This window comes from Diospyros lotus, chromosome 10 (assembly GCF_014633365.1).
Source record: "Diospyros lotus cultivar Yz01 chromosome 10, ASM1463336v1, whole genome shotgun sequence".
Lineage (NCBI taxonomy): Eukaryota > Viridiplantae > Streptophyta > Magnoliopsida > Ericales > Ebenaceae > Diospyros > Diospyros lotus.
Genome location: NC_068347.1, coordinates 2883683 through 2899355, shown reverse-complemented (window position 1 = coordinate 2899355; position 15673 = coordinate 2883683). Strand labels below are relative to the sequence as shown.

Genomic DNA, 15673 nt, shown 5'->3' with positions numbered 1-15673 from the left:
TATTAGCTAAAAGAAATTAATTTTTAATTTTAATTTCTTTTAGCGACATAATTATTCCATGGTTAAATTATTTTGAATTAAGTTTTAATTTTATTTTCTTTTAGTGACGGAATAATTTCGTTACTAAATTAATAAATTTAATAAAAATTTTAAATTAAAAATTATATTTTAAAATTAAAATGAAGAAAATTATTTAACGACGGATCTTTCTATCGTTAAATTAAAAAAATATTAAAAAAATTTATTGATGGAATAAACTGTCGTAAAAATTTAGCAACGATTATTCTGTTGCTAACCTATCACTAATTAGCGACAAAAATATTCTATCGCTAAATTTTGTCACTAAAAAATACTTTTCTTGTAGTGAAAGATTAATGCTTTTACCTCAACTCTTCTTCTTATTTTTCATTCTCCTCAAAAGAACATTTTTATGAGAGTAACTTTGCTCAATTTTTATATGCCTTGGGTATTATAACTTTTGCTTCTTCAATGCACTTGTCAATTTGTCCAAAGAATAAAAGCTTTAAAACTTGTAACCTGCAAGAACATTTATCTTTTTTGTCTTTCTAATGGTTAGTAATTGAATTGAAACTACATATAATTTTGATGAAAGAATGAGCAAACAACATTTAATGAAGGTATCATTGTTTGAAAATGAAGAACAATCGTACTTGATGCTGCAATCTTAATGGTTATATTTTTGAATTTTCAAAGAGTATTAGTCAAATAAAAGAGATTGTTACTCAAATGAGATATATGATTACTCGAGTGATTCTAATAGTTAGTTGATTAAGATAAACATTACTTGACTATTAAATAATCTTATTTTTTTTAAATTATCAGTTACATGAGTTATTACTTGACTATTTAGATTTGCTATTCTCAATTAAAAATGATAATACTAGATTATAAACATTTCCTAATCAATTAACTTTTAACCACTTTGTTGTTTTAATATGTTACTCGATTAAACGATTTTAATACTCATCTGAAGGATATTATTTCTTGATTAAACACTTCTCTTAGTCAATTAAATTTTCAAATACCATTCTGTCCAAGAATTGTTACTCGATTAAGAAATTAAGTTACTTGACGAAATAGAATGTTATTTGATTACAGAATAATTATTAGTCAATTAATCATTTGAGTCCATTTCTATTTCAAGAATTATATATTACTCGATTAAAAAATTATGTTACTCGATTAAGAATAACTTCTTGGTCGATTAATCTATTGAGTACAATTTTGTTTAAGAATAATTACATGATTACAAGGATATGTTACTCGACTAAAATATCTCTTAATTGATTAACTCTTTTATTTACTCGATTAACATTATTTCATCATTTATTCGAGTAATGTAAATGAATAATCGATTAATATTTTAAATATCATGACTATACTCGATTACAAAGGGTGTAACGCCTCGTTTTCCTAGAACACACATTACCTTGAGATTTTGGGAATATTTTTTTTTTTTTTAACATCATACACACAACATAAGTCTCTCGATATATATACCCTCATCATATTCATTTCCCGACAATCCCGATTATACCTTCTCAGCATATCAAAATTTAAAAATTAATAGACTAAGACAGGTATTATCAATTATATAAGCGGAAGTAAGATCGAAACCTCAATGATATATAACCGACAAATTCCTTTTACAGACAAATAACCAAAACGATATTTCACATGAAAATATCAAAATATTAAATGACCTCTAAACATCGTAATTATAGACAAAGACCTACAAAAACTAAACATATCAGCTACATCTCGACGACATCCTTTTCTTTGGCGCCACTGCTTTCACCTGAAACGTTTGAATATTTCAGGGACATAATCCAAATTAGATGCTAAATCATCTAAGTGAGAGTTCAAAAATATTTTTATGAATATATGCAAAATCATATATAAAATCAACAAATCCTGACATGCCTAGCCTAAGAGAAACCCCCATAGCACTTAACCCTAATCAGGGAAAATGCAATCTCTCTAAATGGGACACGACCACACTGACCCATTGGCAAACCAATCCTGCTTAAGAGGGACAACCTCGACATATGAATCCGGGAACCACCCATCGTCATTGTTAGGCATTAAGCTCCTACTCAAAAGCATTTCGAAACCCAACACAACCCTAGCCCTAAGAGTATCACATCAGCACTATCCCCGGAATCAATGACACTTTGGTATTAATGCTATTGCTCAAGGGAACCTAAAGTGGTGTCCACTCTCAACCCCGCCACTTGAGTACCGTAGGGTGAAGTCCGTCTCAACCCCGTCCCAAGTGAGTCACATAGCATTAATCATCGGCACGTATCTCGAGTGTTGTCACTCAAGGGCCACGTCACCGGTTAACAACCCACGTCCACATGGACATCACATAACATGCCAAAGCCAAAAATCATAACATGCATAACATAAAATCAACATTTCAATGTATGCAATTTATCATACGAAAATTCAATGCATGTGTAAATAATCATTTGGACGAATCATTGCACGAAACCAAACGCTCACGATAAATCAAAAGTGATCAAAAGTAAATTGAATAACTCATAGTAAACCATTCACATGCCACAAACAAGTTTTTCAAGTAGAACTACTTACCTTTAGACGCAACTCAAATTCCTCGAAAAGCATGATACGCCTCGATTTGTGTGCCTATCTCGAACTTCGCACGAGTCACTTCACTTTAAGCTTCAAGGCACCCTTGGCATCATATTTGTTCATAAAAGCATATCAATATCTATTTTGTCCAATTTTCTTCTTATTTCCTCTATATTTTTCTTCAAAAATTCAAATAAATACCTACTCAAGGTTTTTCCTCGATTTTTCTTCACAATATTTCAGAAACCGTTATTCCTTATCTTCTAGAATTTTCTAAAAATTTTCCAATACTTCCTCCTATTTTTCATAAGCCTTATTTCCCTTGAAAATTACAAAATGACCATTTCCCCAACATTTTTCAAAATTTTATTCTACCATAATTTCTAATTTATTTTTCTCAAAATAATAAAAAAAATTTCAAAAATACCTGAGTCTTCACTTGCCCTTATGCTTAGGCGAGTGGTGTTGCGTGTGGCAGTCGCGCGTGTATTGCATGCGTTCTTTCTTCTCCGGTGAGCTAGTCGCCAGTTGGCGACCAAAATCCAACCTCGATCACACCTCTTGGAAGCCCTCTTCCAGTCGATCACGATGGCACCATCCCCCGGCCGAAACCACACCAGAAAACCCCCCGATCGAGCAGTTTTAGGCGCGGCGGGCGATCCGCCTCACTTTTCCGTTTAGCCCTCGAAACACCCTCAAAACACCTCGAAAACTCATAAAACTTTCCAGAAACACACCTCTCGCCTCAAGGATCAAAAGCCTCTTATTGGCTTCTCTCGATTTGCCCTCAAACTCGAGCAATTTGATGCTTAAAAATCAACCAAAACCTATTACTATTTATAGGCCAAAACCGACCCCCACATGGCCAATCCCCGGCCATAGCTTTTCCCACACGCCTCCTAGACCATCCTTGGCCATGCCTTGACGAAGCTTGGCTACCAAATCTCAGGATTTTTTTAGCCAAAATCGCGGCCAGATTTGCCATTCATTGGTAGATTTTCAAAAATTGTATTTTAGCCCCTTTGAAACTTTCTTTTGCATTTTGGCCCTTATTCTCAAGCCCCTGATCTTCCCAACACCATCACCAAGACCCACAAGATTAGTACTTTTTATTTCACCCTTGAAACTTCTGAAAATTACCGTTTTGACCTCCCTCGGGCAAATTTAGAAAATTACACTTAGGACCGACTGATCGTTTTGACCCTAAATCCATTCGATTCAATCTGAAATCACTTAAGGGTTGTTTTATATATAAAATATTAGTCGTTGACATGTTTCGTTAATTTTTTGGACGTCTCTGACGTCGATTCAATTTTCTCAATCCGGTCGACAGCTGTATCGAAAACTGTTTCTGATCCAATTTCTTTCATTACCAAAAATCATAACTTATATAACTCGATGATACTATACCATTTTTCTTAATCATCTAGGGTCTGAAGTATTCCCTTTGGTCGATCCCGTGATCTATTTTACTATCAAACTCACTTTTCGATATTTTAAGCTTACCCAAATTACACGGTGACCTCGTATAGGTATGAGGTATTACAAAGGGAATTTAGTCAAATAAGATACTCATTAATCGACTAAAATATTTCTATACTTGATTAAAAATGATTACTCGATCAAGTACATAATTTTTTAATTCATTAACTTTTTGGATCTTGAAACCCTAAGAGACCTTACTCAATTAATAATATACTTTATTTGAGTAATGTTTGAAAGTTAGTTAAAACTGATATTCCTAAATTAATATAATTACTTGATTAAGATAAATTTTTACTCGAGTAAAAAATATGTTAATCGACTATCTTAGTACATTACTTAGACAGCACCTTGATGTTTTAGAACCTTAATTACTTGATTATTGATTTCAAAACTATATCTCTTAACATTAAATACTCTAGTATTAATCATTCAATACTCGATTATCATATTTTAATTAAATTCTTCAAACAGTCGAATGATTTGTTTATCAAGCAATAAGTACTTAACCTTAAAGTCTTTCAATATCAATATCATTAAAATTTGAAAAATTTGTATGAATTTATTAAAATGCTAAGATCCTTAAGTACTTGATGTTTTTCCTTCCAAACATCAAACAATCAATTTCAACTCCTTAAAGAACTTAATTTCAAATGATTTTTCAAAACTCAAATACCATTATATCGAATGAATACATCAAACTCATCTTCACTTGATTTTTTATATTCATTCATTCTTAATGAAATTTATATCAAAATGATTTTTTCTCAAATATTTATGGTATTCAAACCTTTTTAAATTTGTAAAACATTTGAGTGAATTTATAATTTTCACTTATATATTCTTTTTGAACTAATGTATCAAGATTGAGAACACGGGGACTTGATGTTTGTTGCCTGAATATCAATTTGAAATATATTTCTTTAACACTTCCAAATGCATTTATCTTAAATTTTAAGTTTTAGATGATTCTTCCAATAATGTCTTCTAGAATGTTTTAATTTATGTGTTACTCGAGTAACACATGTTTGAACACATAGGATATCATCTTAAGTCATTCAAGTGTGTTCAAGTATACTCTAAGCCTAACAAGTCATATTTGATTTCACTTGTATGCTATGAGCACTTAGATTAATCTTTGAAAACCTAGGGTAACATATTAAAATTAATCCTATTGAAGCTTATGTATAATCCTATTGGTGCTTATGTATTCCAAGTATTTAATAGCTACTTAATGGAGAAACTTTATTAAAGTTTTGCATTTTGTTTCTCATCATCAAAACATCGTCAAAATCAAACTCAATACTTTCATAACCTAGAGATGAGATCTCCTTGTCTTGCTTTCTATTTTGTCCCAAAATGGAAATTCTAATTTAGATTCATACACAAAAGTATATTTTTTCCAAAACTTAGAATGTTCTGTTGAACTTTGGATGCAAAAATCACCCATATATAAAGGGATTTTTCTAGCGTTAGTTGTGAATTTTCTCCTAGAATCTATCTTGTAAACTCAAAATGGTACACTATTGCATATATAATAGTCCACTTCATTGATTTAATGGCACCAATTAACATGCTCGAGAATGCAGTGTTATAAAGAGATCGTAGTTACAAAAATGTACTAATATCCCCTCCCCCCCCACACACACACACACAGACGAAAGAACTTCAAAACAAGAAAACCCAACCTCCACCAATAGATATGGTATCACAAATACTGTGATGCCCTTGCAATATGGTTGCACAAAATATTAGAACAAGCAATAGTAGAAGATTTCTAATGTTATAAAGGGAATTGACAAGTGCTTTTGTTTGTGATCAAAGGAAAAGACAAGAAGTACACAAAGTGTACATAAAATACTATATGAACCTTTTTATGTTCATATTTATTTATTTTTTTAATTGGTTGCTTCAAAGTCGGGTTAAACCCAACAAATACAAGTCAAATATATAGGTGGTTCGAAAGAGATAGATTAGTCTAGTATGGATAGGCCTCAATGATGGAGGGCAGAGCCGGGATTGAGATGATGTTATAGCGTGGGAAGCCTCCTTTCTCCAGCACTTGCTTCCATTCAGCCTCTGTCCTCTCCTTGCCGCCGGAAGTGTGAGCAAGCATTATCAGATCCAACACAAACCCTGCGTTGTCAAACTTGCTTTCACCTTCTGGCTTCAGAACCACTTCCACTAGGATCACCTTCCCTGTCTTCTCCGGTATTGCCTTCCGGCAGTTCTGCAAGATCTTCACGCAGTCTTCGTCGCTCCAATCATGCAAGATCGCCTGCAAGCATGCATGCATCCATCCATCCATTAGTTCCACACAAGTTAGATTAATTAATAAGGAATTAATGTCGTGCATGTGTTTCTTTCTTTTACCTTCATGAAAATTGCATCAGCCTCAGGAACAGACTTGAACATGTCGCCCCCAACATGGGAAACTCTTGGGTACTCGGGCGCTGTGGCCACCACATGTGGCAAATCAAAGTTGATAGCTTTGATGTGTGGATAGGCCTTGGTGATCTCGGATATGGATGTCCCAATCCCGCCTCCCACGTCCACCAGTGACCCAATGGAACGGAACCCATCTCTGTAAGCAGTCACCATGGCTGTAGTGGTGACCTTGGCCGTACATCCCATTGCAGCGTTGAAGACCTTGCTGAAATCTGGGTTGTCAAAACCATACTCCCATATCTCTTGGCCGTGAGCCTTTTCGAACGCAGTCCCGCCTTCTCGCACGCACCTGCTAAAATAATGCCAAGGGGCCATTGCCCTGGGGTCGCTCTCCATCAGTACGATTGGAGCCAAGCTCACCTCAGCATCACGCACCAGCAATTTAGAGGCGTGGGTCAGCCCGTAGAGGGTCTCTCCGCCGCCGTTGATTGCAGTGAAGATCTTTTTCCGGACCAGAAATCTCATGATGCGCCCCAGGCTAATGACATCCGGGGACGGACCGTCGATGGCGGTGGCGATTTGGGATAGGCTGATTGGGCAGCCGTGAGAGTGAATGATGTCAGCTACGCGGAGCTCCACAGCAGATTTGAGTGCCATAGAGTCTGCAAAGCTCAGCATCTGTTGCCATATCTCTGCTTGGCCTTGCAACAATTGTATTGCCTCTGCATCAATGGCCTCCGTCTCCATAATCATCTCTCTCTCTCTCTCTCTCTCTCTCTCTCAATCTTTTAGTGTTTAACTAACTGGTAAGTATCCAAGCAGAAGAGGGCTGGTTTTATAGAGCTAGGCATGAAGTCTATTTAACCATATATCTGTGTATAGTCCATCGTCTGGTTTTGGGTGCGTAAGCGTTATTTTTGGTTTACTTAATGAGCGAAGTGTTGAATAGTCTGTTGTTATTTTTCCAAGTATAGGATGCGTTTCCATCTTTGCTTCTAATATCAGTCAAAGTCCTAAGTCGGGACTAAGCAGATATAATTCAATTTCCAGTGCCCTTTCAGTAAAGGTTGTTCTATTTTTATTTTCAGTAACGGTCAAACACAATCAGTCAAACATCTTTGGAAAAAAAGACTTTTCTTTATAATCTTTTCATTTTTCACTATTTTTTTTTTTTTGTTGGTTAACCTGATTTTAAAAACTATATTAATGCTTCTAAAATCAGGAAAACACATATTTTCTTCTTTAGCTAGGAGAAATAATGCCATATTTCAATGTTTTTAACGGAAATGTTATTTAAATACTCAATTTTGATATTTTTTATTTTATAACATAGCACTTTGTGCATTGATTTATTGTATGATTTTGTATTTGTTGGCTATGAAGCATCAAACGACACCTTTAGATTAAGCTGGTTTGAGGGCCACATGCTGCAACCACAGGTTGCCAAGTGGTAGTTGTTGGATGGCAGCATGTGGCAACTATCAATAGCTCTCTGATGGCGCATGTTTGCCTTTTCTTGCTCGTCTACCATTTTTATTGGAATAACCATCGTGCTTGCACAATTGGATCTCAACCTTTCATCTATGTTTTAGGAGGCCTGATCCCAGCCATCCATCATCGCTTTTAACCCCGCCCTTCAGGATATGAACCGGTTAGACGATTGAGACGAAAAAGACAAACAAAGCGAAGGAAAAAGGAAAAGATTGAGAAGAGGGAAAGCCTTCGTCTTCGGGCTAGGGTTTGGTGTGCTTCTCTGTTTTTATTCTCAATAAATGTTTGTATAGCTTTGTAAAGTTATATGGTTCGATAAGTTTTAGCCTTTAATCTGTATTGTGTGATTATTAGCATTTTTGTGTTCTCGAACCATTGTTTGTACAAAGAGTTTGGGAGGGTTTTGTATGGGTGTAATCTCGGATTCATCTCATAGTGCAGTGAGCTCTTCTCACTCGAGCTCAACATGGATGTAGCCTCTTTTGAGGTGAACCACGGTAAAATCCTCGTCTTCCTTTACTGTTTTTCATTTTTTATCATTGTTTTTGTGTTTGTTGTGATATCTAGCCTTCCATTCTGTTTGCCATCTATAATCATTGGTTTGAAAGTATTCTGGTTTTACCCTAAGGTCCTATTGTAGAATCCCAACAGTGGTATCAGAGCCGTGTTAAGATCGGCTCTTAAGGTTTTGTAAGTTCAATCGTTTTTCAAATCTAGGGTTGTCGTCAGTTAGGGGGTGGTATAGGGTTTACTGAGAGTCCTTATCAGCGAGGTGTTTGCTGTGTTGGTCTCAGTCAGTGTCTGGAGTCCCTAGGTTACCTTCGTGCAAGGCAAAGATGATGTCTACTCGATTTTAAATCGATATATTTAATGGCAAATGAGATTTTGGAAGCTAGAAAAGAATATGAGAGTTTTACTCTCTCATCATAAAGTGCTGATAGCACTTGAAGCTGATGATCGCAAATGGTCCCGAGACCAACTTGCGAGAACTGAGGAGATCAGAGAAGAAGCCTATAATTTGATCTTCCTCCACTTGGGTGACAGTATAATTCGGAAGGTAGATGGTATGTCTACTCCCTTATAACTCTAGAATAAATTAGATTCATTATTTTCTATCATGACTACACCTAATTTAGTTTACTTGAAAGGCATGCTGTTTAATTTTAAAATGAATATATCTAAGTTAATGGATGAGAACATAGACGAATTTACTAGGCTTGCATTATTACTTAGAGGTACTGATCAAGCATTAGGTGACTCAAGTGAAGCTATGATTTTGTTAAATTCATTACCTGATGACAATGATGTTGTTAAGCATGCATTGAGATATACAGGCATTGTACCTAGTCTGGACTTTGTTATCTCAAGTATTAAGGCTAGGGAACTGGAACTAGGAACATCTAAGAAATCTGGAAACAATTTGTTTGTAAAAGGTAAGAATGAGAAAAAACATTCTACTAGTAATAATAATCAAACTAGTGAGTCAGGGAAAGAGGGTAAAAAGAAAGACAAAAAAGGTAAGTAAAAATAGAAATGTTATCACTGTGGAAAAGAGGGACACATTAAAAAATATTGTTATGACTTTATCAGAAAACAAAAGTAAGGGGGAAATGCAAATGCTAATGCTATTAATTCAAATTACTTAAATGAGGTTCTTACTGTTTCAGATTTTTCTATTGATAATGAATGGATCATGGATTCAGGTTGTTCTTTTCATATGTGTTCTAACATTGATTGGTTTCAAAATTTTGATAACAAAGAATCTAAAATAGTGTTCATGGGTAACAACCAATCTTGTAGTGTTAAAGGCACAGGTAACATATCTCTCAAATTGCATGACAACAAAACTAGAACCTTAACTGATGTAAGATATGTTTCTGGTTTAAAAAGAAACTTGATATCTCTTGGCACATTAGATGAATTAGGGTTCTCTTATAAAGCAAGAAATGGATCCATGCATGTGTTTAAAGGAGATGAACTAATTTTAACTAGTGCAAAGAAAAATGGATTGTATGTTTTGGATGGTTGTTATTCTCCCTTCATTAATATTAATTCTGCATGCATAGTTAAAACTGATAAGACAGAACTATGGCACCTGAGGCTAGGCTATATGAGCCTGAAAGGTCTTAAGGCACTGTCTAACCAAGGTTACCTTGGTTCAGTGCCAGTTGGGTCCCTCAATTTTTGTGAGCCATGTGTTCTAGGCAAGCAACATAGACTGAGTTTCCATAAAGGAACTTATCTGGCGAAGGTATGCCTAGAATATGTTCATGCAGACTTGTGAGGGCCTTCTCAAGTCCCTACCTACAGTGGTAATAGGTATTTCCTTTCTATTATGGATGACTTCACTAGGAAGGTTTGGGTTTTTCTATTAAAATCTAAAAACCAGACTCTAGAAAAGTTTAAAACCTGGAAGAACATAATTGAAAATCAAATAGATAGAAAGATTAAAGTCTTAAAAACAGACAATGGTCTGGAATTTTGTAACAAAGAGTTTGATGAATTTTGCAATATCCAGGGAATACTTAGGCATAGGACTGTGAGGTATACACCCTAACAAAATGGGGTAATTGAGAGAATGAATCGAACCCTTTTTGAAAAGGTTAGATGCCTCTTATTCACCTCTAATACACCAAAGTCCTTTTGGGGAGAGGCTCTGTCCACTACAGCCCACTTTGTAAACAGAAGCCCTTCAACTGACCTAAACCTAAAATGCCCTAAAGAGAAATGGACTAATAGGAAATTAAATCTTAACTACCTTAGGGTATTTGGTTGTGAAGCTTATGCTCACAAGTCAGAAAGTAAATTAGAACCTAGGTCCACTATAAGTGTGTGTTTGTTGGTTACCAAGAAGGGACCAAAGGCTTTAAACTATGGGAAAGACAATCTAGTGGGATTAAAATCATTATCAGTAGAGATGTCATATTTAATGAAGCTGTTTTCCCTTGTAAAACTGGAAACACGGAGGAAACCAACATTCTAAAAAAGCCAGATGATTATGTTATTCTATGAGGGTCTCAGATCGAGGTGGAGCAAGTTGCAAGTAATATCAACATGCTAGCTGCTCAAATTGAGCCTGACCTTGAAGGTGTTCCAGTCTCAAATGAAGAACAAACCTCTGATCATGACAATGATAAAGAAGAACAAGAAGATGAACCTGAGATTGAGGTGGAGCATCATAGCCCACCCCAAGATCTCAGTGACTATCAGCTAGCTCACGATAGGAGTAGGAGGGTTTCTAGACCCCCAGTAAGGTATACCTACTTATACCTAGTGTATTATGCTCTAGTAGCAGGGTTAGAACTAAGGAGTAGTGAGTCATCCTCTTATGAGGAGGTTGTCAGCTCCAAAGAATATGTAATGTGGCAGCAAGCCATGGATGAGGAAATATCCTCTCTCAAGGTTAATGGTACCTGAGAATTGGTCCCTAAACCTTAGAAACATAAACTAATTCAGTGTAAATGGTTGTACAAATTAAAAGAATGAATGTCTCCTATTACCCAATAAGGTATAAGGTCAGATTATTGGCAAAAGGGTTTACTCAGAAGGAGGGCATAGACTACACTAAAGTTTTTTCCCCTGTAGTTAAATTTAAAACCATTTACATGATGCTATCAGTTTTTGTTCAATTTGACATTGAATTAGAACAATTAGATGTCAAAACAACATTCTTACATGTGGATTTAGAAGAGAAAATTTTTATGGCTCAACCTGTTGGATATATTGACTCAGATAAACCTGAACATGTTTGTTTATTGAAAAAATCTTTGTATGGCTTAAAACAGTCCCCAAGACAATGATATAAAAAGTTTGATAATTTTATCCTAGGGATTGGCTTTATTAGGAGTTAATATGATAATTGTTTCTATCTTATTCTCTCCAATGTCCCTGTCTATCTATTGTTATATGTGGATGATATCCTGTTAATTAGCAAGTCTAAGTCTAAGATAAATGAATTAAAACAAATGCTCAACACAAAGTTTGATATGAAAGACTTAGGAGCAACTAAGAAAATTTTAGGAATGACAATAGAAAAGGATAGAGGAAATTTTAGTTTAAAGGTTCATCAAAATGCTTACTTAATGAAAGCTGTAAAAAGATTTGAAGGATTCCATTAGCTGGACATTTTGTCTTAACTAAATCTCAAAGCCCAACGTCTAACTCTGAAGTTATTAAAATTGAAAATGTTTCATATGCTAATGCAATTGGAACTATTATGTATGCCATGATTAGTACTAAGCCTGATCTAGCTTATGCTATCTCATCCCTTAATTAGCAGATTCATGTCAAATCCAGGTAAACCTCATTGGGATGTTCTGAAATATTTATTAAGATATATTCATGGCTCTGTAAATGTTGGATTAATCTACAAGAAAAGATTTAATACTCTTGATCTTGTTGGGTATATAGATTCTGACTTCGCAGGTGAAAGAGACACCCAAAAGTCCACTACTGTTGGAAATCACAGCTGAAGCCTCTGTTACTCTGTCTTCCACTAAGGCTGAGTATGTAGCAGTGACTGATGTTGTTAAAGAGGGTTTTTGGCCTCAAGGAATCCTTCAAGAAATCCACATGCTTTAGAGCAAGGTAGTGGTGTATTCAGATAATCAAAGTGCTATTCATTTGACCAAAAATCCAGTCTACCATGAATGCACAAAGCACGTGAATGTCGGGTATCATTATGTTAGAGATTTAGTAGCTAATGGCACTGTTAGTATATTGAAAGTGCTTACAGAGAACAACCTAGTAGACATGGGTACAAAGTTGCTAACTGCAACAAAGTTCAAGCATTGCTTGGACCTATTGCATGTGGGTATTAGTTGATCAAATCAACCAGAGCTATGAAGATGAGGGTTGAAGCATGTTGCACTTGTGAGAATCCCAGATTCACCTGTGGTTTGTGTTTCAAAGTGGAGATTGTTGGCTATGAAACATCAAACGACACTGTTGGATTATGCTAGTTGGAGGGACACGTGCTACAACCGCAGCTTGCCAAGTGGCAGCTGCTAGATGGCAGCACGTGGCAACTATCAGTGGCTCTCTGATAGTGTCTGTTTGTCTTTTCTTGCCTGGTCTTATTCCTTACCTGTCTGTCATTTCTGTTGGAATAATCATTGTGCTTGCACGATTGGATCTCAGCCCTTCATCCATGCTTTATGAGGCTTAATCCTATTCATCCATCATCGCTTTTAATCCCGCCCCTCGGGATGTGAACCGGTCAGACAATTGAGACGAAAGAGACAAACAAAGCGAAGGAAAAAGGAAAAGATTGAGAAGAGGGAGAGCCTTCGTCTTTGAGCTAGGGTTTGTTGTGCTTCTCTGTTTTTATTCTCTGTAAATGTTTGTATAGCTTTGTAAAGTTATATGGTTCGATAGGTTTCAGCCTTTAATCTGTATTGTGTAATTATTGGGCATTTTTTGTGTTCTCGAACCATTGTTTGTACAGAGAGTTTGAGAGGGTTTTGTGTGGGTGTAATCTCGAATTCATCTCATAGTGTAATGAACTCTTCTCACTTGAGCTCAACGTGGACGTAGTCTCTTTTGAGATGAACCACGATAAAATCCTCATCTCCTTTTATTATTTTTTGTTTCTGATCATCGTTTTTGTGTTTGTTGTGATATCTAGCCTTCTCTTCTGTTTGTTGTGATATCTAGATGCTTTGTAATTTGTTTTGATGTGGAAAATAGTTTTTTAATTTTTAATTTTAATATTTTATAAAAAATTATTTTTTTATAGAAAATTTGACAAATGCATTCATTGGTTAAGTGAACGAGAACTAATTTACAATATAAATGAATTAGAATATTTGCTCTAAAAAGATAAATAAAAAAATTCTTTCTTTTTAGGCAATTGTAACTTATGTTAGAAAAGAAGATAGATATGATTTGAAAAAATTGTAAACTTCTAGATCAATTACATGCACGATCAACCCTTGATTTGATTTGATATGATATGATACTTTCTTCTGTTACAGTAATTTATTATGTTTAAAAAGTTTATTGGCATGACAGTTTATGATCGGTCTAATTAAATAAAGATTGACTTTTAAATATTAATAGTTTAAAATATAGTAAATATATTATATTCTCATGAAAAAATTACATGAAATGTGACAAATATGTTCAATATCCCCTTCTTTACAATAAAAGAAAAAAAAATCAAAAGTAAATTATTTTTTTAAACTTTGATATGTTTTGCTAGTTTTCGATTAAACTCAATCTCAAACTCACGAAATTAAAAAAAATCAACTAATCCTTTATAATATGAACGGAATCAACTCATTCTCTTCCTAATCCTTTTCACAAAACTCAAACTAAAAGATATGAAACTATCTTGAGAGGTAAGCTAAATATACAAATATCAAGAGGAGATTTTCATTCGTCACAAAACATTTAGTTTCTGATTTATTTATATAAAAATTAAAAAAATATTTCAAAGTATATATATTTTTTTCTACCAATACCCTGTATCATAAAATTTAGAGATGCTGTAGTAACTCCCTCCAAATTAAGGGTCGGTGTCCTTAGTCAATCGCATTTATTTCTATTGACTAAAAGAATTGAAAAATCAATATTTTTAATAAGTAATATTCAATTCAATATAGTAAGACGCAAGCAACCGCGAGAGGTAAACGGCCAAACGCCTGTGAATAACGGGTCAACAACGATGACAGTATCTTTTACTTAAAAAAATAAAAAATAAATCAATGTCTATCGACTTGCAATTTGATTTAGAACTGGATAAGTCTCTTATCACTAGAAATTAAGATTTGAAGGGAAGCATATCCCCTAATATCTCAAAAATAAACAAGGGAAACGAATCAAATCCAAGCAGAAAAGAGGGATATCAAAATACCCTTGAGAACATGATACAGGTAATCACTGTAAGTATAATCTGAACTTGAGAATGTCTCAAGAGTCAAAACAGTTATCCGATAAGCCCAATATATAGGGAACAAATAAATCTAACTCTAGTAGGAGGATTATTGGATAGACATAGGCCTTTGTGATGCCATGTTTCCTAATCTTCAAAAACCTCAGATGACAGAACTCATCACTCATCCAAAAATTTTACTTTAACTCAATTTCGTACTCGTAAAATTAGGAGGAATGAATATTGAATCCTTTGTGATATGGGCGAGCTCAGTTCATTCTCATCGCGATCTTCATCACAAAACTCAATCTAGAAGGTGCAAAGAACATTGAGAGTTGAGTCAAAAATATGACATTCAATACTATTTTCATAAATATACAAATTCTCTCCCCAACTTCTTATTAACTTAAGCATCGATTTGGCATTATTCCACTCAAGTTACAAGACAATTACTCTTCTTTTTCTTGTGCAAGAACCCCAAGTCGTTGATATCTTGTGTAAAGTCTTACAAATGTAATTGGTGACTAATCTCTACACCATCCATATTATTAAAATAATACATATGTTTATAATTGTATTATGTATTGTTCTATCATTATGAACATATTTTTCATATAAAAACTTTTGTAAACTTCATTGACAATTTAAGTTCATTTGTTTATTTAATAAGAAAGGAAAATTTTCATTTATTTTAATATAATTTCTTTTATTTAGTAAAATATTGTCTGAAATATTATATACGTGGGGCTATAAATAGTATTCTGCCCAAAGTATTACATACGTGGGGCTTGTGGAATGGTCTTTGTGGAACCACTCAAT

The 15673-nt window shown here is 34.5% G+C and overlaps 1 protein-coding gene across 1 annotated transcript; it reads right to left on the bottom strand.

Annotated features, from left to right (window-relative positions):
- Positions 1-5852: 5852 nt before the first annotated feature.
- LOC127810962 (xanthohumol 4-O-methyltransferase-like) lies at positions 5853-7300 on the bottom strand. The gene is made up of 2 exons (XM_052350605.1): positions 6475-7300; positions 5853-6379 (listed from the first exon to the last, which is right to left on the bottom strand). The coding sequence occupies exons 1-2, from the start codon at positions 7240-7242 to the stop codon at positions 6080-6082; spliced, it is 1068 nt and encodes a 355-aa protein (XP_052206565.1). The 5' UTR covers positions 7243-7300; the 3' UTR covers positions 5853-6079.
- Between the last annotated feature and the right edge of the window lie 8373 nt (positions 7301-15673).